This window comes from Carettochelys insculpta, chromosome 1 (genome assembly GCF_033958435.1).
Source record: "Carettochelys insculpta isolate YL-2023 chromosome 1, ASM3395843v1, whole genome shotgun sequence".
Classification (NCBI taxonomy): Eukaryota; Metazoa; Chordata; order Testudines; family Carettochelyidae; genus Carettochelys; species Carettochelys insculpta.
The window spans coordinates 60,948,599-60,971,544 of record NC_134137.1 but is presented as its reverse complement, the minus strand read 5'-3'; the positions used below and the strand labels follow the sequence as shown (position 1 = coordinate 60,971,544).

The following is a 22,946-nucleotide window of genomic DNA, read 5'->3' as shown; positions in this document are numbered from 1 at the left end:
AAAGACCAAGATCCTGGCTGGACCTGCCTAGAGGTTTTCTTTGCCCCTTTTGCTGATTTTGGATTACTTGTTTCACTCAAGACTCCAGAAGGAGGGAAAACAGCCAGAAGGTGTTGGCCAGAGGGCTGAGAGCCTGCTACTGCCAGAATAACACTGACTACTCCTGCTAGGTGGACTGTTTATGGAAGTAATATCCCAAGAGTTCTCTGATGGGCACAGGCTCTTGAAAGGGAGTGAAGACCCTCTCCTGTACCGAAACCTCTATTTAGTTATTTGGCAGGGGCTCAAGCAGTGAGTACCAGCCTCAGAGCAGACTGATCAGCAGGGCGCAAACCCCAAATTGTTTGTGAATTCTCTACTTAGCTTTCGCCAGCTAAGTATCAAGCATAAACTCCGCAGGCTCTATACAAGCCTTCCCATAGGTGTGCTGATTTATGGTTGCCTTTGTGATAGATGGTATCATACATGAAAAATGACAACACTATTCCCAATCCCAAATGACCAGTCACGGATCCTTGTCAGTTACACCTCTGATCTCACACAAAAGTCAATGCTTAGAGCTAATTCTGTAATAAAGTATGGAAGGAATAACTAGAGAAAGGAATAAGACAGTTATTTACAATGGTAAAGCAAGAAAACATTTGTAATTCAGTTAAGCCACATCTACGCTGTCCGCTTCCTTTCGGAGGGGATTTCAGCAGATGCTAATGAGACACTGCCTTGAATATGCAGTACCTCATTAGCATAATAGTGGCCGTGCAGAGTTCGAGAGTGCTGCTTTCAAAATGCATGCTACCTGTCTAGATGGGGGTCTTTTGAAAGGACCAACCTGATTTCAAAAGCCTTTTCTTCCCAGTTGGTTTTGTTACTCCCATATCTACAGTGAAAGGAAGATTTGCTGATACTTAACAGGGTGTCAGCTCCCTAACACTGCTAGGCTTTCAGCCACCCAAACAATCTCCCCAGGCCTCTGCCAACTTGTACTGTGCCCTGAAGGATCAAAATAGGTGTATCACACCTAGACCGCTCCAGAAGCATCCAGCCGTGAACACTATATAGTCACAGAAATGACCAGACAAACTGTCTCCCCAGGAATAGTCCACACACCAGCTTGCTGTTTTGCAAACTTGGCTTAATCTAATTCTTGACTCCCCCCACCCAACTGCCCCTCTGCTCTCTGATTTGCTCACCTTGATAATATTTTTCTGATTTGTCAACCTTGATTACTATTTTTTGGTTCTCTGTGCCTTCAATATTGAGTCTGTTCTGGTCTGGCTATGGTCTGAAGAAGTGTGTCTGTCCCACGAAAGCTCACCTAATAAATTATTTTGTTAGTCTTTAAAGTGCAACTTTACTGCTTTTTTGTTTTGATAGTATATAGACTAGCACGGCTTTCTCTCTGTTACTAACCAACTTGTTTGGTTCAACCAAGGTTCATCTCAAATTTAACATCACAGCACTGAGATACATTTAGAGTGAAAATGATGAATTTATTATCAAAACTAAGATTTAACATGTAGCTGCTATTCAGGGGGTTCGTGGATTGGGACCTGGGTTATAGGAGGACCTGGCTTCCTCTGCCCAGCCTTTAGGGAAGTGGCTGACATCCTAAGGAAGGGAGCTGAGAAAGCCCAAAGAGGGGGCTGATTACTGACTGGTAACACACCCAACAGGAATCTGATGGTTAAGTGGCCCAGCTGGAGAGCTGGGACCAGAAAGGCCCAGGTGAAGACTGTCTTGTGGGAGGAATCCCCTGAGGATATGTCCCATTCCAAGACTAAGACTCCTCCAAGAGTGAGCCTGGGGAAAGCTACAGAGATGTCAATGCAAGCGTAATGGGATAGGCCCTAGTAGTAGTAGCATCCTTCAGTCTACATAGACTATGGATCACGCCCTCCGTAGTTCCGTTTGGCATCCTCATTTGCAGCGTCGGCTGTGACTGTGAAGACTCACACGAGAGTGACAGTCCTTGCTGCATCTGTTGCATGTGTAATGGGTGTCTGGCAGGTCCTTGCTGTGCTTTCTGTGGGCTCGCTTCTCCTTTGCTAGCTTTGTGATCCTCAACTCACCCTTCTGAAGGCCCTTGTATAGTTCCTGCCTCCATCTGCTGCGATCATCTGCCAGCTCCTCCCAGCTGTCCGGCTTGATGTCTGCTTCCCTGAGGTCTCTCTTGCAAACATCTTTGAAGCGCAGCTGGGGGTGTCCGGGAGGTCTTTTGCCAGAGTCTAGCTTGCCATACAGTATGTCTTTTGGGATCCTTCCATCATTCATCCTGTGGACGTGGCCAAGCCAGTGGAGCCTCCGCTGCCTGAGGAGGGTGTGCATAGTTGGGATTCCAGCTTGCTCAAGGACGGTAGTGTTGGACATTCTGTCCTTCCACGATATTCCAAGGATGTGCCTGAGGCAGCGCAAGTGGAAGACATTCAGCCTCTTTTCCTGGCGGGCGTACAGGGTCCAAGTCTTGCTGCCGTAAAGGAGGGTGCTGAGGATGCAGGCTCTGTAGACTTGCATTTTGGTGTGAGTGTACAGATTGTTGTTATTCCACACTCTCTCGTTGAGTCTGGACAGAGTTGTGACTGCTTTACCGATCCTCCTGTTTAGCTCAGTCTCCAAGGACAGGGTGTCGGTGAGGGTGGACCCGAGGTAAACGAACTCATGGACAACCTCTAACATATAGTTGTCAATGCTGATTGATGGAGAAACAGCAACGTCCTGAGCAAGTACATTTGTCTTCTTTAGGCTGATGGAGAGGCCAAAGTCCTTGCATGCTTTGGAGAACTGATCCAGCAGCTTCTGAAGCTGGTCTTCTGTGTGTGACACGACAGCAACGTCATCTGCGAACAGCATCTCTCTGATGAGGACTTCCCGCACCTTAGATTTAGCTTTCAGCCTTGCAAGATTAAACAGTTTCCCGTCAGATCTTGTGTGTGAAAAGATGCCCTCTGTTGAAGATCCAAAGGCGTGTTTAAGGAGGAGTGCGAAGAAGATCCCGAACAGTGTCAGAGCAAGGATGCATCCTTGTTTGACGCCGCTCCTGATGCTGAAAGCATCCAATAATGTGCCATCGTGTTGGACGGTTCCTCTCATGTCTTCGTGGAAAGACTGGATCATCTTGAGTAACCGTGGCGGACGTCCTATCTTGTGGAGCAGTTTGAACAGACCATCCCTGCTGACCAAGTCGAAAGTGGACACTCTGCTGTTCTGTCGACAGAAGCCCTGTTCTGTTGAGAACTGTGTCTACATGGGCAAGTTCTGTCTTCTCCAGACTAAACACACCCGATCTTTTAAATCTTCTCGTGTAGGTCATGTTTTACAGACCTTTAATCATTTTTGCTGCTTTCCTCTTGGACTTTCTCCAATTCATCCACATATTTCCTCAAATGTGGCACCCAGAGTGGAAACAATACTCCAACTGAGACCTTCTCAGCGTGGAGAAAAATGGGAGGACTCCTTTCTATGTTTTGCTTACAACACTCCTGTTAATAATATCCCAGAATGATGTTTGCTGGTAGGAAATTTTTGCTGATTTTGTGCACACTGTTACATTGTTGAGTCATATTTAGTGTGATCCGCTATAAGCCCTAAATCCCCTTCCACGGTACTCCTTCCCAGGCAATCATTTCCCAATTTGTACATGTGCAAATGACGACTCCTTCCTCAGTGGAGTACTCTACATTTGTCCTTGTTGAATTTCATCCTATCCTCCAAAGCCCTTACAATCCTTCAGAGCTTGGTATGGTCTGCACATTTTAATAAGATACACTCTCTCTGCCATGATCTATGCCATTTATGAATATATTGAACAGAATCTGAGCCAAGACTGATCCCTGTGGGGCATTACTCGATACACCTATCCAGCTTGACTGAATAACTACCAATGAAGAACCACTGAGATCCTATGCTATTATAGCTAACTATAAATTTAAAGGTGCATGCAAACAAAAGCCTTTCTTTGCAGGAGACATTGGTGCCTGGGTCCAAATGTAATACAATGGAGTCTTATCATTTGCAACTTTAACATTCGCAAATTCAATTATACGTGAGCAGGGGAGTTGCCTGACTCGCCATGGCAGTGGCAGCTGGAGCTGAGGGCTCCCCCCTCCCCCCGCCAGTAGGGGGACCGCGTAAACGCGTGGGATAGGCCCTATTGAACAGTATATCCTGGAGAGGGTCGGTTTGTTTCAGGATTTGGCCCTCTGTCACAAAGCATGTTTTCAGTTGCTGTTTTTTCCCACCTGGTAACGTGTGAGTATGTATTTCATGGTGCAGTCCTGTTAGCTCAGAGGTTCGTGCCCCAGAATAGTTTTCCATTATTGCTCCTTCTGAGTATGTTGTGCTTAGTGCACACACCATTGATTACGTATGTAGGCCCTACCACAAACATTTTATAGCATATGACCACATTCTCAGCCAGATAGATTACATTATGTGGTGTTCAGTGTTTGCTCCTACGTCAGATTGAGCAATGGCATAAGTGTGCACCACTCCAAACTATTCTTTGAAAGGCAATGTACTTTCTACCCTTTTTAGACCATAGTTCTTGAAAAACTCTGTTTTTATTTGTAAGCCAGATTTTAGTAAAGCACAGACCCCCATATTAAGCAGCTGAAGGAAAGAGTGAAAAGACTCTGGTTAACTCTTTGGATGAATTTTGGAAGCTTGCATTAACTGTGCAGGTTTGAATTTATTGAGAAATTATTAATGTATGTTTTTTTCTGAATTTGTATACATTGCAAACGTGGAATAGAAAGCTTGAAATATACCAAAGGTCAGTATCCCTGCTTTCTGCCAAGTATAGCACTCACATTTTTATTTGGAAAAAATGTGACTGGAAGGGAGTTACATTTTGCATATCTTAAATCTTCTAAAGTAGAAATCTGGAGTTGGTCAGAATCCAGGCTTCATTGTCTTTCCATTTTAAAGTAATTTATTCCCCGCTAGAAGTGATGCAACTATACTCAGTTCTAAAATAAATGTTATGTAATAATCAAAACAAATATACCAGTTCTATATTAGGATAAGGGTTCACAGCATGTTTTGATAAATTTGTGGTACTCATTGTCTGCTCACACTGGCCAGAGGGGCATCATGTTGCACTTGTGTGTACATTCTCTTAGACATAAGATACATACCAATACCCTAATACATAACAAACCCAAATTTGGGACATATTTCATTCTGACCGATTACCCCAACTTTCCAGCTTCCTTAAACATCCTTTTTAACCTCTTCTCTTCCTCCACAGCTCACGTCTGTCTCTGCTAGACACACATCAACAGTGAACTGTAAAATTGTAGAACTCCCACCTGGCGTCTACAATTTCACAAAGAAGGCAGGGTGGCCTTTTCACTCAGTGTTCCTCACAGGATGCCTAGCAGGAAAGGAAGTGTGTTGGTGTTACTGGGTGAGATGATCGAACAAGACGTCAAGACTGGCGTGGTTGACAGAGCGGACGAGGAAGGGAAAGGGCAGGACAAGATGCAGTACACAAATGGATACACAGAGTGGAGTTTCTCGGCCTCTCCTACAAGCATGACCCCCACAGCCCAGCCGTTAGGTGGTGTGGTGAGGCGAGGGCTAGCCTGCAAGCTGAGCTGAGACCCTCGCTCTCCTGATGGCTCCATACTGGGGCTCTCTTTCGTGGCTAGATGCGATCACCATGCTGATCATAAAGAAATGAATTCAAAATGCCAGGCTTCCTACTTCCTGGAGACCAGGGGAGGTGTAAGCGGACAGAATGTACACCTGAGTGGCACTGTGGGATACCTGTCAGCCACCTCTGGAGGCAAATAAAATTGATTTAAAGTAGCACCTTTTCCTCACTAGCATTCTTCCAACCTTTCAAATTTGAACTTGGCATTACGTCGCATTGGATGGTCTAAAAGAATATCGACCTTAGCGCTCCTTAAATTTGACCTAATGGTGTTCACAGTGAAGACAATCACATTGTAAAATCGCACTAAGTGCCTTAAAATTGACTTTATGCTGTAGTGTAGACATAGCCATATTCATGTTGAACTGACTCCAAATGAAATATTTCATTTCAATTTTCCTGATAGAAAAATGACATATTTTCACCCAAATAAAAAAAAATTATAGAAAACTTTGATTTTTTTTTCCTGTGGACACTGCATTTTCTGTCAGAAAAATCATTCCAGTTGACACTTCCTCACCAGATATACTTGTAATATCTGATTAAGAAATATAGAGAATAATACTAGACTTTCAGCTTGACATTTTGCACCCTCCAGTTTCTTTGTCCAGGAAATAAACACTAAGGCTGTGTCTACACTAAAGAGGTTTGTTGACAGAAAGGGCCTTCTGTCGACATAACTCAGGGAGCGTCTACACACATAGACTGTGTCTACGCTACCCCTCCCTTTTGGAAGAGGTATGTAAATGCTACAGATCAGAAACGCTAATGAAGCAATGATATGATATTCAGCACCTCATTTGCATAACGGTGGCCACCTGGAGCAACGAAAGTGCTGCTTTTGAATTGAAAACTAGCTGTGTAGACAGGGTTCCTTTGAAAGGAGACCCTGATTTCAAAAGCAACCTTCTTCCCAAAAAAAAAATTATGAAAAAGGGTGCTTTTGAAATTGGGGTTTCCTTTTGAAGGAACCCCGTCTACACAGCTAGTTTTCAGTTTGAAAGCAGCACTCTCCTTGCTCTGGATCGCTGCCATTATGCAAATTAGGTGCTGAATATCATATCAGTGCCTCATTAGCATTTCCAATCTATGGTATTTACATACCCCTTCCAAAAGGGAGGGGTAGTGTAGACACGGCCATACAGTGTTCTGTTGAAAGAGTCTTGACAGAACTCTGCGTTTGTCTCAACAGTGTTCTCCCTTGAAAATTTGAGGCATAACGCTTCTGTTGACAGAGTTCTTTTGACAGAAGTGCAGTGTGGACACTTCTTTTGACAGAGAGGGCTTCCAGTTCACCAGGTAGCCCTGTTTTCAGAGTTTCTGGTCAGCTATTCTGTCAACAGAGGGCTGGGCAGTCTGGCTGGTCTCTGGGGGCAGAGCAGATTGCTCTGTCGATCTGCTTTTGTGTGTAGATGCGCTCTGTCGACACAATTTCTGTTGACACAACTCTGCCAGACATTACTGTTGACAGATGCTTCTAGTGTAGATGTAGCCTTATCGTTTAAACAAAGCAAAGAGCAACAGATTATCAAGGTGAACACACTGAAAAATTCTGGATCCAGCTCTGCAGTATGCTGAACACCCTGAACTTCCATTGAAATTAATAGCCATTGCGGGCACTCAGCCCCAGGGCGATTGGCCTCTCGGTTTGCTGACATATCTCAATTTGAAGTCTTCCTGCTGATGGTAGTAATGCAACTAAATAGATAAATTAGAACCTAGCTAAATCTTCATAGTAAACAATATTTCCTAATATTTCTGCCACCTCAAAGGGGAACAACTCCCATCTGCCATAGGGGAAAAAAGAAGAGTTATGAGAATTAGACCCAAATAAATGTTTCGATATTTTTGTTGTTAGTGGGTTTAATCACTTGCACAAAGAACCTAACACATATGCAGAACTTTAATTTGTTTCTATGACAGTTTCGCCAAAGGGCAAATTAAATTGTACTGACTTGAGAAGTGGTGGTGCTTCCCCCCTCTCCTTTTCTGGATAAGTGCACTCTGAGGTAGAAAGCCTAGCTAACGGCACAGAAGTAGTTCCTTCACACCGTGTAATCGTCTTAGTAGTGGTTTCATCAGACTCCTCACCTCATGTTCCTGTTCACATTTTTCTTACCTTAATGAAAACGCTGGGGGTTTTTTTGTTTTTTTGGTTTTTGTTTTTTTTTCGGGGGGGGGCGGGCTGATAATAGGACCGAGACTGCAGTTCTTTCAGTGTTTATTAATTGCACTCCTTCCCCCTTTGGTTTAGTTCATTGTTCCTTCTAGTTCGACAAAAGGTGATTTTTGTCTGGTTATAGGTAGAATTAGGTCCTAATGGTGGCTTTGTGCTGTAGTGTGGTGATCCTCTGAGGCTGTTTGTTTTAGCATCTGGTGCTAACGGACACGTTTGGTGATAGCCTGGGAATACTAATCCTAATGCTGGTTCTCACAAAGCCTGGCTTTTGAAAAACGTGCTGGATCATTCAGCACCTCCCTCACCCGCCGAGCGAGCCGCAAGAGAGCAGAAAGGCTATGATCAGTGATTCTCTTTTATGCAAAGTAAGCAGCCAACAGGAATCATGGCTCTTTCCTTCACATGCTTGTGCCTGGGCTTCTTACAAAGCTGTCGGCATCTATTTGCATAACTATCAGGCCTGTGCCTTGTTACAGTCTTTGAACAAATGCTGCCGCTGGAAATGGAGGGAAAAACTATTTGAACCTCTTGCATTCTACTCTTAGGAAAAGTGTGATTGTGTAACTAGTACACATTATTTTCCTTTTGGTTTTATTAGATTCCCTTTACCCTTTTCTACCCTTGACTCATCTCAGGGGCTTGGGGCGCAGGGTGCAGGAGAGGAGTCTGACCTGAGGGGCAGGGTGTATATTGTGGGAGTGTGTGTGCAGGACAGTGTTCCCTATAAGATGAGTGCTTGGGCAGCTGCCCAGGAGAGATCAAAATGCTGGCCAACTGATTAGCAGAGGAGCCAGAGCCAACAGCATGTGTTTCTTTGGGCAGTGCACATCCACACATGCCTTGATGCACATAACAAAATCTGTACGCCAGCGCAGGGTCCCTGGGAGGGAGCTATGAGCTGAGGCAGGGAGTGGCACAGAGGTGTCTGGGTGATGACCTGGGGTGGGGAGCTCCGGTGCCAGGGAGGGAGGGGGCACATGCCAAAGGCAGGCTCTAGCCAGGAGGCGCTTATCTAGGTGGCTACCAGCCAGAAGCCCAGTGGCGTCCTCAGGAAGGTACTCTACCTGCTGCAGCCCCAGACAGCTCAAAGCAGCTGGTTGCTCCTTGTGCCCCACTCTGTGCTGGACCCTTGGATCGGGGGGAAGGGGTTCGAGCACTGCCCCCGCCCCAAAGCATAATCTCTCCATTCCCCTTCGCCTATTTATGTTGCATGGCACAGAAAGGCACGTGGAGGAGCCAGATGCTTTAGTGGCTTGGAGCTGTTTTCTACCTGAGGGTCCCGTCAAAGTGGGCTGTGGGCCAGATTCAAATATTTGGTAGGCCAGATCCAGCCCACAGGCCATATCTTACCCACCACAGTATATGCGGTACGTGCCAGTTGTTTAAATGGGTTCCTGTATTGTGGTATGTGTGATGCTTGTAGAGATGGCTGACCACATCTGTTCTCCCTGTATCTGTTTGCTAAGAGAGCTAAAATACAGGCAGTACTTTCCTAATATCGCTTTTCCATGCTTAGGTATCACAGGGATTAATCTCATTGCCAATTGGTGCCTTAAAAATATACCCTGCCACTAAGAAAAGGGGACATAGTCCAGGAGACAGTCTTGTTGTGAAAATGGAACCCACACAGTTAAGTTAAGGAACCCTTGCTAATCTACTATATTTAGGCATTATGGCTACACTTCAGTGTCTTGCATATAGGCTGTTTCAGAGTACCAAATGGAGAACCACTTCAGCTCAATAGCTAAATGAGCCAAGTAATGTATTGAGCTGTCTGGGGTCTCTGTTTACAGACACACAACTTCGGAGCAAAATCAGGAATTTCTCCGCTGACTTGCAGCTAGCTGTCACTTTATATTAGTCCTGCCCATTTCTATGTAGTCAGGGGGATTTCAGGGGTTGCATCATAGTGATCCCTTCATGTGTTTGAGGGGTAACAAGAAATTTTTGCCTGAATGCTTTTCAGCTTTTGAACACAGCGATGTTTTTGCTACTTCCTATTACTTAGCAGATACATTTTCACTATGTAAATAAAATCTCTTGATACTTGTCTTCAGGCCCATTGACTATTCTTAACTTGGGGGAAAATGCTAATGGCAAAGTGATAGAATAGAATTCTATTATGTAAAGTCCATTTACAAAGTCAGGTGGCACAAATTAAAACAGTCATGGAATAAGCAAGCTGGGCATCCATTTTGATCATGACCATTTTATTTGTTGGCTGAATCACTTTCTCCCAATTCTTCATTTTTGTTTCTTTGAGACTGTAAACTCTTCAGGGAAGGCTCTGTCTCTTTCTACATAGAAATGTACAGTACCTAGCCTTTCTTGAGTACTATAAATCATATTGCAGTATATTATCTTGGTAAATACTAGCTTATTTTCTGTTCGGTTCTTTTATTTGTAGCTTTACCATCCTCTAGATATTACTCACTATTGTGAGTGAGCTTGATGCAGAAAAATTACTGTAACTGAATAATGTATTTCTCTTTCATGAGCTACACGAGTCCTGCATAGTAAAATTAATTACTAAATATTTTCAAAAACTTAATACAGATTTTTGTTTTTATACTATCAGGTGAAGTTTCTGTGGAAGACAATCAGGACCCTTTCCTTGTTAGTGTACATATCATCACAGATCCTGGTGAATCCAACATTCTCCAGCAAGCCATTAATAAACTCTTAGCCTGGATTCACCCAGACCTCCAGTTGTTCCGAGTTTCAGAAAGACGTTTCTTGAGGAAACACAGGAAGCCTGATAAGGCTGTTGTTTCTCAGCCAGCCCTTGCTGTCATTCTGTTTCTGCAGGAGGAATATGGAGACGAACCAATTTTACACCTCCATGAAACATTTCAGAGACCACCTTGGCATTACCACCACACAGAACGAGTGCATGGCAGGTTCCTCCCTTATATGCCGTGCAGTCAGGACTTCTTCATTTTAGCCCATGGGACCCCTTTATGGGCCATCAGACCAGTGCATTATGGAAGAGAAATTATTCGCTTTGCCATATACTGCAGAAATGAAAACTTTGTTGACATTATGAAACTGTACCAATTAATCCTAAAAAGACCGGTGTGTCAGAAAAAGGCAGACTTTTGTGTCTTCCCTGTCTATTCTAACATGGATATAGACATTCAATTTTCTTTAAAAAGACTCCCTAAGGGCCAGATTCCAACCCCGACAGAGTCAGCGGTGCTGGAATTCCGAGTAGAAGACGTTGGACAGCTTGTTCCTCTCTTGCCCAACCCTTGTAGTCCTATCAGTGAAGGCAGGTGGCAAACAGAAGACCATGATGGGAATAAGATCCTTTTACAGGTACTCGCTAGCATCTCTAATTTTGTATGTGGTAAAACAAACATATTTATTAATTTGCAAAAGATTGTTCATTTGTCCTAGAACAGCAAATTTGAGTGAGGTTTCCATAACAATATCCTGGTAGGCAGACCCAAGGGCATACTTCTAAAAAGAGAGCTTACAAAATATTTAGTCATTTAAAATATAAAAATCAATACAACTTTAGGAGGTAACATGATGTTCAGACACAGCATGGGATTGTAATTTCCCACAGACATCATGAAGATTTGTGAGGACTACAATGAGCATGGATAACAGACGAAGCATTAGGTTTTAAACATCTATTTTTTATTATAATGTCAATCTGTCCAGTCAACAGCTGTTTTCTTATGGGTATTTATGTAAAGGATTTGATGGTATATAGAGAGAGATTGTCCTCTCTATTTGGAATTTTAATCAAAATCAACCTTTTTGGTGCAGTGGCATGTCAGTTTGTACACAGAGTTTTTGTTGTGTCAGATGGCTGATCCTTTCCCAGCGTAGCTGGAGCTTTTGTTTCTAACACAGGCAACATAGATACACCAGAGAGTGCTTCATGAATTTGCAGTGAGGTTATGAACACTGCAAAAAGCAAACTGTAAGAGGCTAGAGGAGAAAAAAAGTTATAGCTGAGATTTTGCTTCTAAAGTCAGAAAACTGATTTCCCCCCAGTGGGGAATCAAAAGGCGTTATGCTAACAAGAATATCTTAGATGTTCATGTAATTGACTTTAAAGCAAGTGGTTTTTTTTCTGTTTTCATCTCTCCAAGGTCAAGGTAGCTGAGGAAGATCAGTCTCTCTTGCTTATGTTTGTCTCATTATGGTCCATCAGATTTGGAAAATGCATTCCAATTATGTATTTTTTAAATTATATATGTTTAAATGGTAAAGGCTAAGAGGAACAGCAGACTGCCTATCCCACTTTATACAGTAATTAACTAGTAAGTAGAGGCATGGTTTGATTGCCTCAATAAAGGACTGGGAGCCAATTTCCCCTGCCTTTTTAATCCAGACTAAAATATGGCTTCCTTCTGTGATCTCCAGAAAATAGGAGATTTTAGAGATGGAAAAAATTCTATTTATTTAGCTAATCCAGATTTCTACCAATAAAGGGTTATCTGCTAATCTATATTTACTGGTATTTTCTCCAGCCTGGTTTAAAATGTGTCAAGAAATGGAATTTCTCTTACTTTACTTAAGAGATTATAGTGCAGTGTAATACATCTCACTGTTAGCATAGATTTCCATGGTGTGGGATAAAGAGCTTCCAAAAGCGTTCTGCCAGATCTTGTGCTTGTCTGTATAATTTAAGATGGTATTTGAAAATGTGACCCATAAACTATAGGTCATCTCATTGCAAATATTAAATAAAAGATATTGCTTCCCACTCACTGTCTCACAGACCTTGGTTACTGTTCCAAGGTGAACTGCACCTGTACTCTCTCCCCACTTCTACTATGAGCAGTCTGTCCAAATGAAGAGGCCCTCACCTGTATGTCTCTCACACTGGGACTCTGTTATTCACCCAAATTCTAGACCACTTGTTCCACCAACCATATTACATCCATCAGATCCAACTATGTGTGACCCCTGCTGTGGAAGCTTCCCTGGGTGCTGTGTAAAAACAGTGACAGCAGACAGCTGCTTTAAAACAGTCTGATTCACTTGTAGAAACATCTCAAGCAAGTCTGTGAATAGGCTTAAAAATGTATGTATTCTTACCTAAACTTCGTATTTTCTTAAAGACTAACAAAATGACTTATTCGGTGATGAGCTTTCGTGGGACAGACCCACTTCACTTCATCAGATGAATTTCATTTCCAACAGAGACTGACATTTATAAGTACAGAGGACCAAAAAAAAAAAAGCAATAAAAACTGACAAATCAAGCAGGATTGAAAGAGGGGTAAGAGGTGGGGGTGGAGGGATGTTAATTGTCCTGCCTGAGATAATTACAATCATCAAAGGAAGGGAAGAAGTCTGTGTAATGTGTGAGGTAGTTGATGTCTCTGTTCATACCACGTGTTAATATGTCGAATTTGAACATGTACCCTAACTCACAAATCTCTTGTTCTAATCTGTCGTTAAATTCTCTGTGTTCCAGGACACAGATTCTCAGGTCTTTAGCAGAATGGCCGATTCCACTGAAGCATTCACTAACCGGCTTATGTGTATTGAGTTTCTTGGTGTCTGCTCTGTGTCCATTTATTCTTTGGTGAAAGTTTTGGCCAGTCTGTCCAATGTACATAATGTCAGGGCATTGTTGGCACATAACAGCATATATAATGTTGCTGGAAATGCACCAGAATGTGCCTTTGATCTTGTAACTAACATGGTTAGGTCCAGTGATGGTATCCCCAGAATAAATATGTGGACAAAGTTGGCAGCGGGGTTTGTTATAATGCTTCCACAACCATGCACAGACTGAAATTATATACAAACACCAGATGAAATATAATCTCAACTGTGTTGAACGCTATGCTGTCCAGAGTCTCAAAAATAGCTCGGACATTATAATCAAGCCGGCTGACAACGGGGGTGCTATAGTCTTCGGCTACGTCTACACTAGCCAAAAACTTCTAAATGGCCACGCAAATGGCCATTTCGAAGTTTACTAATGAAGCGCTGAAATACATATTCAGCGCCTCATTAGCATGCGGGTGGCCGCGGTACTTTGAAATTGCCGCGGGTCGCCACCGCGCAGCTCGTCCAGATGGGACCCCTGTTCAAAAGGACCCCAGCTACTTCGAAGTCCCCTTATTCCTATCTGCTCATTGGAATAAGGGGACTTCGAAGTAGCTGGGGTCCTTTCGAAAAGGAGTCCAGTCTGGATGAGCCACGCGGCGGTGAGCCGCATCAATTTCGAAGTGCCGCGGCCACCCACATGCTAATGAGGCACTGAATATGTTTTTCAGCGCTTCATTAGTAAACTTCAAAATGGCCATTTGCATGGCTATTTCAAAGTTTTTGGCTAGTGTAGACACGGCCTTCATGTATAAGTCAGACTATGAACAGGACGCAGCTAGATAACTATCCACCACGACATTTTACACACCTCTTTTCTCATATTCTGCTTTGGAATTCCAAAAGAAACTGCACCATCTACTGAAAGAACTCCCTGCCTCTATTCGAGACCAAATTCATTCAGACATACCATCTGGGCCCCAATCTGGATTATTCTATTTACTGCCTAAAATCCACAGACCTGGAAACCAGGATGCCCTATCATTTCAGGTATTGGCATCCTTACTACCAGACTGTCTTGCTATGTGGACTCCTTCTTCAAACCCTATGACCCCAGCTCTCCTAGCTATCTCCGAGATACCACTGACTTCCTCAGGAAATTACAAAACATTGGAAACCTCCCTGACAATTCCATCCTTGCCACCATGGATGTGGAGGCCCTCTACACCAATATTGCACATGAAGATGAACTATAAGCTATCAGGAATGCCAACCCTGATGTTACCACAGCTAATCTGGTGGCTGACCTTTCTTCTCACCCACTATTATTTCCAGTTTGGGGACAATTTATGCTTCCAGATTAGTGGCTCTGCTATGGGCACCTGCATGGCCCCACAGTACGCTAACATTTTTTATGGCCAACTTACAACAACTGTTCCTTTGCTCTCATCCCCTGTTACCCCTCCTTTACTTATGCTACATTGATGACATCTTTATCATTTGGATCCATGGTAAAGAGACTCTGGGAGAATTCCACAGAGATTTTAACAACCTGCACCCTACCATCAACTTCAGCCTTGACTATTCCACATGAGAAATACATTTCCTCGATACCACAGTACAAATCACTGATGGCCACATTGACACCACCCTCTATCGGAAACCCACTGACTGCTACACTTACCTACATGCCTCCAGCTTCCATCCAGCTCACACCACACGATATTACAGTCAAGCCCTTAGATACAATTGCATCTCCTCTGATCCTAATGACTTGAGACTGAAAATTACAAGACTTCTACCAAGCATTTTATAAAACTGAATTACCCACCGGGAGAAGTGAAAACACAAATTGACAGGGCCAGATGAATACCCAGAAACCAGCTATTTTGAGATAGGCCCAAGAAGATCAACAGAATACCACTTGTCATCACCTATAGCCCCCAACTCAAACCCCTGCAATACATCATTAAAAATCTACAACCTATTCTGGATCAGGATGCTACACTCCAGAAGGCTCTAGGTGACAGGCCTGTCCTTTCCTATAGACAACCTCCTAACCTGAGAAAGATTCTCACCAGCAATCAGAGGCTACAGCACAGTAACATGAATCCTGGAACTTTTTGTTACAACAAACCCCACTGCCAACTTTGTCCACATATTTATTCTGGGGATACCATCACTGCACCTAACCATGTTAGTTACAAGATCAAAGGCACATTCTCGTGCACTTCCAGCAACATTATATATGCTATTATGTGCCAACAATGCCCTGACACTATGTATATTGGACAGACTGGGCAAAACCTTTGCCAAAGAATAAACGAACCCAGAGCAGAGATCAAGAAACTCAATACACATAAGCCAGTCAGTGCACACTTCAATGGAGTGGGTCATTCTATTAAAGACCTGAGAATTTGTGTCCTAGAACACAGAGAATTTAACAACAGATTAGAACAAGAGATTTGTGAGTTAGAGTACATGTTCAAATTCAGCACATTAATATGTGGTATGAACAGAGACATCAACTATCTTACACACTACAGGGACTTCTTCCCTTCCTTTGATGCTTGTAATTATCTCAGATAGGACAATTAACATCCCCCTCCTTTCACCCCCTTCCTTCAATCCTATTTGATCCGTCAGCTTTTATTGCAATTTTTTTCTGGTCCTCTGTACTTATAAATATCAGTCTGTATTGGAAATAAAATTGATCTGAAGAAGTGAGTCTCTCCCATGGAAGCTCATCACTGAATAAATCAGTTTGTTAATCTTTAAAGTGCTACATTTCCACTGCTTTGTTTTATTGGAGTACAGACTAATGCAGCTACTTCTCTGTTAGTATTTCCTTGTCAATTTAAGTCGGCCTTATTTAACCTATGCACTTCTACGCAGTTGCTGCTTGTTAGGCTCTCTGAAACCCCATTCATATCTCTATTTTTCTCTGAGATTCAGCTTTTCATGGGCTTCCAAACTGTTTGTTTGAAAGTTCCTGTGATACGACCTACAACAATGGTTCTCAACCCATGGCCCAATCAGCACACATTTGTCGTCCATGTGACATCCTCATATTCAACCAACAGTGGTAAATGGGTTTAGAACCACTGCACTAAACCCTTGTTCCACATTCACAGAGGTAAGCTTCCAAGAAGTTTGTTTTCCATTTTCTGTATGTCAGCAATGGAACCCTGGCTGCTGCTCTGGGGTGTGTTCCTGGAGGCCAAATTGATTTAACTCCTCAGTTGCCTTGTAGCCAGCAACGTACTAACCATCAAATATGTGCACCACACACACACAAAGGCACACACACTGGTTATTAAAATGTAGAGTTTGAATGAAATCATATAGTAACCTATATTAGTTAAAAAGTCCATGCTGGTTGAACTTGAAGAATATCAATAATCATAAGTAAAATGTATTTAACCTTTTAAGAAAAATCCAATCAATATATTAAAATTAAGAGTTACAAAACTCTGGGATTTTATGTTAAAAGGAAAAACTTGGTGAGCTGGAATAACTCTAGTTCTTCTCAACCTGCCAACTTTTACCTGAGCTTTAACACAAAAGCCTCAGATTTTGGTTTGTCAACTTCCGCTAGTTGTGTTTGTTTGTTTGTTTGATTCCAAATACTCTGTAAGTGGGTAATGAACCAATCCAGACTCTTACTTTGTCAGATAAGACTGAAAAAGCAATTACAGATTTAGGTTGTTTAAAGTTGGAATGAAATTAGATGCCTTTCAAAAGGGTCTGTTTGAGCTTAGCATTCTGAATCATCAAATAGAACACTGCAGTTTTTAAGAATATTACCTAGAGAATTCACAAAGCACATCTGTAAAGTTTGTTACAGTCCTAAATTCTTACAATGTGTGATGGGGTTCAGGGGTCCCCATGCACTGCACCCTGGCTGCAGGCAGGAGTGACTCTTACTCAGCAGGTAGAATAGGAAGTTTATTAGGTGACAGAGGCCCAGTTTCTTACAGGAGAGTTAGTGCAGCAGTTAGAGACAGTCATTCCAACCCGTCCTGGGGAGAGGAGCCCGAGGGGTGCCCCTCTGGGGTGTAGCTTCCCCCTTGCCTGGCTGGCTGCCTTCCAGCTCCCTCTCCCCTCAAGCTTCCAACTCCCGCCTTCAAATTAAAACCAGCTCGGCTCCTCCCTCCTCTTTGTTCAGGGCAGAGGTGTTACCTGCCAGTCTAGGTTATAGCCCCAGGGTCATCCTTAGCCACTGAGAGCTGCTCTGCTTGTCTCACACACATCCAGCCTGAGTCTCACACATGCACTCCATCACACAATGTCACCTGTGTTTAAAGAGATGAGTGACTTTCTCAGAATCTCACTGTTTGATGAAATTCTCCCTCTGAGGCAGGACAATTGTAAGGCTCCAGTCCTGTTCATTTTTGTTGTTCTCCAAGGATCCTTATATAAATATTTGGATTTTTGACACAATGCTTTTGCTTTACACCTATCCCTTGATTTACAGACTTTTGATTTACGAATTTTCACTGCAAACCATATAAATTTATACCTATTTTTCACTGTTTTCACTACAATGAAGTACCAACCTTCATCTGAGCATCCACAGTATAGCCAGTGCTCCACTGGTAGCTCCATTTTCTATTTATGAATTTTCACCTTATGAACAGTTTTCATCAAATGTATTATGTTCATAAATCGAGGGATAGGCATATTATTACAGTGAAATATTTATGGAGAGTGTACTGAGTGACAGTCTACTTTATTGTTACGTGCAGGAACAGTTCAACAGTGGAGACTTACATTTGTAAGATTGCCAAGTCTGTGTTAACGTGGTCTTTCCTCGTTTCTTTTTCTCCCTTCAGCAGGCATATATTTGGTATGAGAAGTCTTCTAAGCAGAACAAACTTCGGTTCCCATGTTCAAGGGATTCCCGTTTCACTCCTTCACCAAGCTACATTCCTTACAGTAGCAGATCAGCCCCTGATGCAACTAAGGAACATTTGAAGTCAGCTGGTCAAATCAAGCTGCATCGGGCAAATGGCCTTGGTCAGTACCTTGGCATCTCCCAGCAGGACTTGAGAAATGGTGACCAAGGACACTTCCCCCAAAGTTCCAGTAATGCCTCCAGCACTTCATGGTCATTTCAGCGTAGCAAGTCTCTGTTCTGCTTGCCCACAAGTTCCTCTCCAGCCACTGACTCCTTTCACTTCAGTGAATCATTTCAGTTTTTAAATACTGGGTCATCTGCAAACAGGTTAAAAACATGCAGATGCAGCCCCAGGGTTAGCACTGAGGCCTTGGAGTGTTCACAAGAGACTGATGTTGACACAGGGATGCAGCTGTCCTTCTCAGATCTGTCCGTGGTCTCAGCGTACTCTACCTTGAATGGGTTTTGCAGTGATTTGGAAGCTTCTCTTCTCTCACAGAGACAAAGTATCAGTAGATCTAAGCAAGCTGTCTCCAGGGGAAGGCCATTGTCAGCCATGCACTGTACCTGTGAACTCCCTGGTGGTTCACTTCCATCTCTCTCCAAGTGGTCTTCCAGCTCCTTCTTGTCATCTTCAGCATCTCCCTTAGTATCTCACTGCCCACTGAGACAGTCACCAAGACCAACAACAACTTGTTCTGTGAAGGCTAGGGAAACTCCTGGCAGTGTTCAGCCAGGGTCTCCAAACAATGAGGAGGAATTCTACATCTGAGCTTCCAAGTGAAAGTTGTTAAAGCATTGTGAGCTAAATGTTGTAAAAGGCTCCCACACACCACCATAATGGGTACTTCCTAAATGTGTATTGGAAACAGGGTGAGATTTATCAGAGGGATAGCCAAGTTAGTCTGTATCTTGAAAAACAAGTCCTGTGGCACCTTATAGACTAACAGATATTTTGGAACATAAGCTTTCGTGGGCAGAAACCCGCTTTGTCAGATGCGTGGGGGGGCAGTGTCCCAGAGGAGGGTTTAAAGAGGGAGTCTCAATCAAGGGGAGGGATGGAGTTGACAAGGTCTGTTCAGTCACAGAGGATGTGGCCCATTATCAGCAGTTAACGTGGAGATGTGAACATCAAGAGAGGAGAAATCATGTCAGAAATCATGTCAGTTCAGTCAGGGAGCATGTGGCCCATTATCAGTAGCTAATGTGGAGGGTGAGACTGTGTCCACAGGATTTAGGCAGAGGGGAACCTCATTTTGTACCTCTGTCCATAGCTGTGCAGGTAAGGCATTTGTTCTCAGTGTTCTTCAGCTCTGGTGAAGGGGGCTTGGGAGACTGACCCTTTGCATTTTGGGGTGGAATGAGTAATTGTAAAGGTGCTGAAATAAAAATACAACCTCACACTGCATTACGTTTTCTGGCAAGCTCTCTCCATGCTGGTGAGCCCTTCCCCTCATCCTTTTCGTGATTGCAGAGGCAGCTGTGCAAAGGCGGCCCCTAGCAGTGTGCCTTCAGTGGAGCTGGACAAAGAGGCTGTGGACCCCAGAACCAGTGTAGAAATACAGGCCTCCAGCCAATCTGTCAGAATCAGCAGATTTAGAGAGCAGACAACTCTGTTTGTTCCCTGGGGAAGAAGGAATCTTCCCACATCCCTAACCTGATGGACTGCTTTGGGGCAAATGCCGTGAGGGATCCCTGGAAGACCTTCTCTCCCCATCCCCCAAAGTCAGTCATACGGAAGGGGGTAGTCTGACCCATTGTTAGGAATGCACTGCAGCTCACTCTTTTTAGGGGCTTATTATTTTAGTTGTAAAAAAATTCACCTCAGGCATAAACTTAGTGCTGGTGGTCCCTGCCCAATTTCTATGTAAAACAAATCTCTAGCCAACCTTGTCTGAATTTTTAATTTTCCCAACGGGAAAAGCATGTAGATTTGCACTGGCATTTTTATTAAGCTACTTTTTTTTCAGTTTGTTACTGTATAATGTGACAAGCTGTTTTGGTGTAATTACTTTGGTGTTTTGGATGAGAAGTTTAAATAGAGAAGCATTAGTCTGAGAAATGGCTAGTACTTTTATAAGGATATTTACCATTGATTTCCAACATTCTGACATCTCCCAGTATTAAGTGGTAATGACACTGAATGTTTCCTGGGCTGGACACTAAGAGCATTACCTGGCTTAAAGTAATGTATACAAATCTGTATTTAATCTATGGACAGGTACAGCTGCAGAGTATCCACTCTGATCAGTCAGTAAATAAGCTTAGGGAGGAAAAATGATCTTGTGTGTATTACTCAGCAGCCTTGCTCAGAATAATACCATTCATTTTAAAACAACCTAAATAGTTACATGAGAGAAGGGAACAGCTCCATAACCTCCAAGAAAATATACGGTTTCTACCATTCCACAAATCATCCTTCTTAGAAAAAAAAAGAATCTGGAAGAATTAAATATAAAATATTCTGTTTAAACACCATTAAAGATGTAACCCAAATCCATGAAAGACAGGAAATTAATAGTCAAGGCTTGAACGAATTGGCAGTCAGTTCCCTGACTCTCCTTTATGCTGTTGAGCATTTTTTTTCCTTTTCCACAGTGATAAAGATGATGCATCTGCCTCATCTATGAGTTTCCTGCCTGTTGTCTGATTGGAGATGGAAATCTTGGAAACCTTGTCTTTTGTATTAACTAAGAAAAACAGGGTTTTATTCCAGATCCGGATACTTAGCACTTCCCCTCTTCTACCATCCAGAACATTTGGGTTCACTCCAGCTCTTGATAAATGACCCTGCTCAGAGATGCTTGGAGACAGAAACAGTATGAATGTGAGCTTTAATGTGGTGTTTGCATATTTACCAACTATTGGCTTTCTGCAAAGGCCATCAAAGTCAACGGGAGTCTTGAGGCTTAGGACAGACTTCAGGTTATATCTAAAAACCCTGCATCATTGAGTCTGAGAGGCTGGCTCAGCTGACAGGCTTGTGGGACTCGAGTTGTGGAGTTTAAAAATTGTGGTATAAACATTCAGACTCCAGCTGGTGCTCAGGTTCTGAGGCCTTTCTCCTTTGCAGGGTCTCAGAACTATTAGAGCACAATAGGCCTCATTCTTCACTGTCATGCGCTATGTGTAATTATTTATACCTCAGCAAAATATGTGAAACACTATCAGATCAGGAAGGGAGCGTTCTGCACTCATTTGGCAACTGGCTCTGCATAGGGGGACCATCCATCCCGTATTAGGCGGGACAGTCCTGTTTTCTGGCACCAAAAATGTGTCCCTACTTATTTTTAAAGAGGGGCTAATGGTCCCATTTTTGCCCCCTGCCAGCTGACCTTTTCCTTTACCAGCTGGGTAGGCGCAGCTGCTGGCCGCAGAGCATGTACTGTACGTGTGTATGTGCTCTCTAGCCACAGCAAGAGGGAGCCAGCAGAGGGCCCCAAAAAGGTTGGAGCTTCCTCACCTCCCCTGCGCTTGGGGAAGCCAGCAGCTGCTCCCACCTTACCGCCTCACCAAGGCTTGGGGAAGCAGGGAGGGTTCTGGCTGCTGCCGCCTCCTTGCCACCTCCCCAAAGCTCAGGAAAGCTGGGAGGAGCACAGGGGCCACCGCCACCTCCTTTCCAGCTCCATGAGGCGTGGGGAGCAGGGAGCCCACTCGCGCAGCTACCTCCCAGCTCCCCACACCTTGGGGGAGCTGGGAGGCTCACAGGCACCGCTGCTGCTCCCTTCCTGGCTCCCCGAGTCATGGGACAGCCAGAAAGGCAGCCCTTGGCAGCCGCAGCTGGGGAATGCCCCCCTACCATATCTCCCTGTCCTCTATTTGGGATAGGAAGATGTGGTCACCCTATCCCTGCAAGGTGCAGATTTTTCCAGATCTGAAGAAGTGGGTCTGTCCCACGAGAGCTCATCACCTAATAAATCATTTTGTTAGTCTTTAAAGTGCTCCAGGACTGCTTTGGCGTTTGTCAAGGTGCAAAGCAGTGAGGAGTCAAGCCCAATAGGTTTAGATTAATGGCACAATATCCATCTCTAAAATTTATGGTGACACAAGGATAAATGATGAAATAACATTGTAAAGCCAGTTTACCAACACTAGCCACTTGGTTCAACCTGGGGAAAAAAGTATCGTTCATTATTTGGGAAAAAGCATATTCAAAATATTTTTAATATTAATAAAAATTGATCAGAATGCAGAATCAAAAGAAAAGACTTCAGCTGACATGTCTGTCCGTTCCTGGAGCCGTATCCATGTTCAGACTTCCGACGAAAGCTGATTTGTTCTGTTAATTAGAGAGAAGACCTGGCAATATCTGTCTGTTTACAGTGTGCCTGGTGACACATCGCTTGCATACCAACCCTACCCCTGGTGGGAGGAGCTCATGGAGGCTGCGCTGGTGCACAGCAGGAAAGCCCTCGCTGTGGCAGGATTCCCCCAGCTGTACAGCAGCAGGGTCCCAGACACGGCGGGAACGTGTCAGGTGTGTGCAGCGGGGTTCCCTCAGCTACGCGGCGGCAGGTTGTCAGTTCCAGCTGCGGCAGCAGGCTCTGGCGGCCCCTCCAGCGGTGGTGGCTCCTTTAATAAGTCGCAGGCATATTTTTTGGGGGGGGGGCCTGGGGCTGGGGGATCCTGGTGGGGATGGGTGGGCAATAAACCCTCTATTTAACAGACTTTCAGCTTTAGCGGACACTCCTCCC

At 43.7% G+C, this 22,946-nt stretch overlaps 1 protein-coding gene across 6 annotated transcripts in view; it reads left to right on the top strand.

The window, feature by feature from the left end:
- Nucleotides 1–22,832, top strand: part of FAM124A (family with sequence similarity 124 member A) — a 43,111-nt gene extending 20,279 nt beyond the window's left edge. For 4 of the 6 annotated variants that reach the window (XM_074987483.1, XM_074987461.1, XM_074987491.1 and 1 more), the window contains 2 exons: nt 10,411–11,150; nt 18,188–22,832. In XM_074987483.1, coding sequence (XP_074843584.1) covers nt 10,411–11,150; nt 18,188–19,024 — 1,577 coding nt within the window. In that variant the 3' untranslated portion in view covers nt 19,025–22,832. The remainder of the gene's footprint in view (nt 1–10,410; nt 11,151–18,187) is intronic. The other 2 variants (XR_012644462.1, XM_074987475.1) reach the window with 2 other exon arrangements.
- Nucleotides 22,833–22,946: the final 114 nt, after the last annotated feature.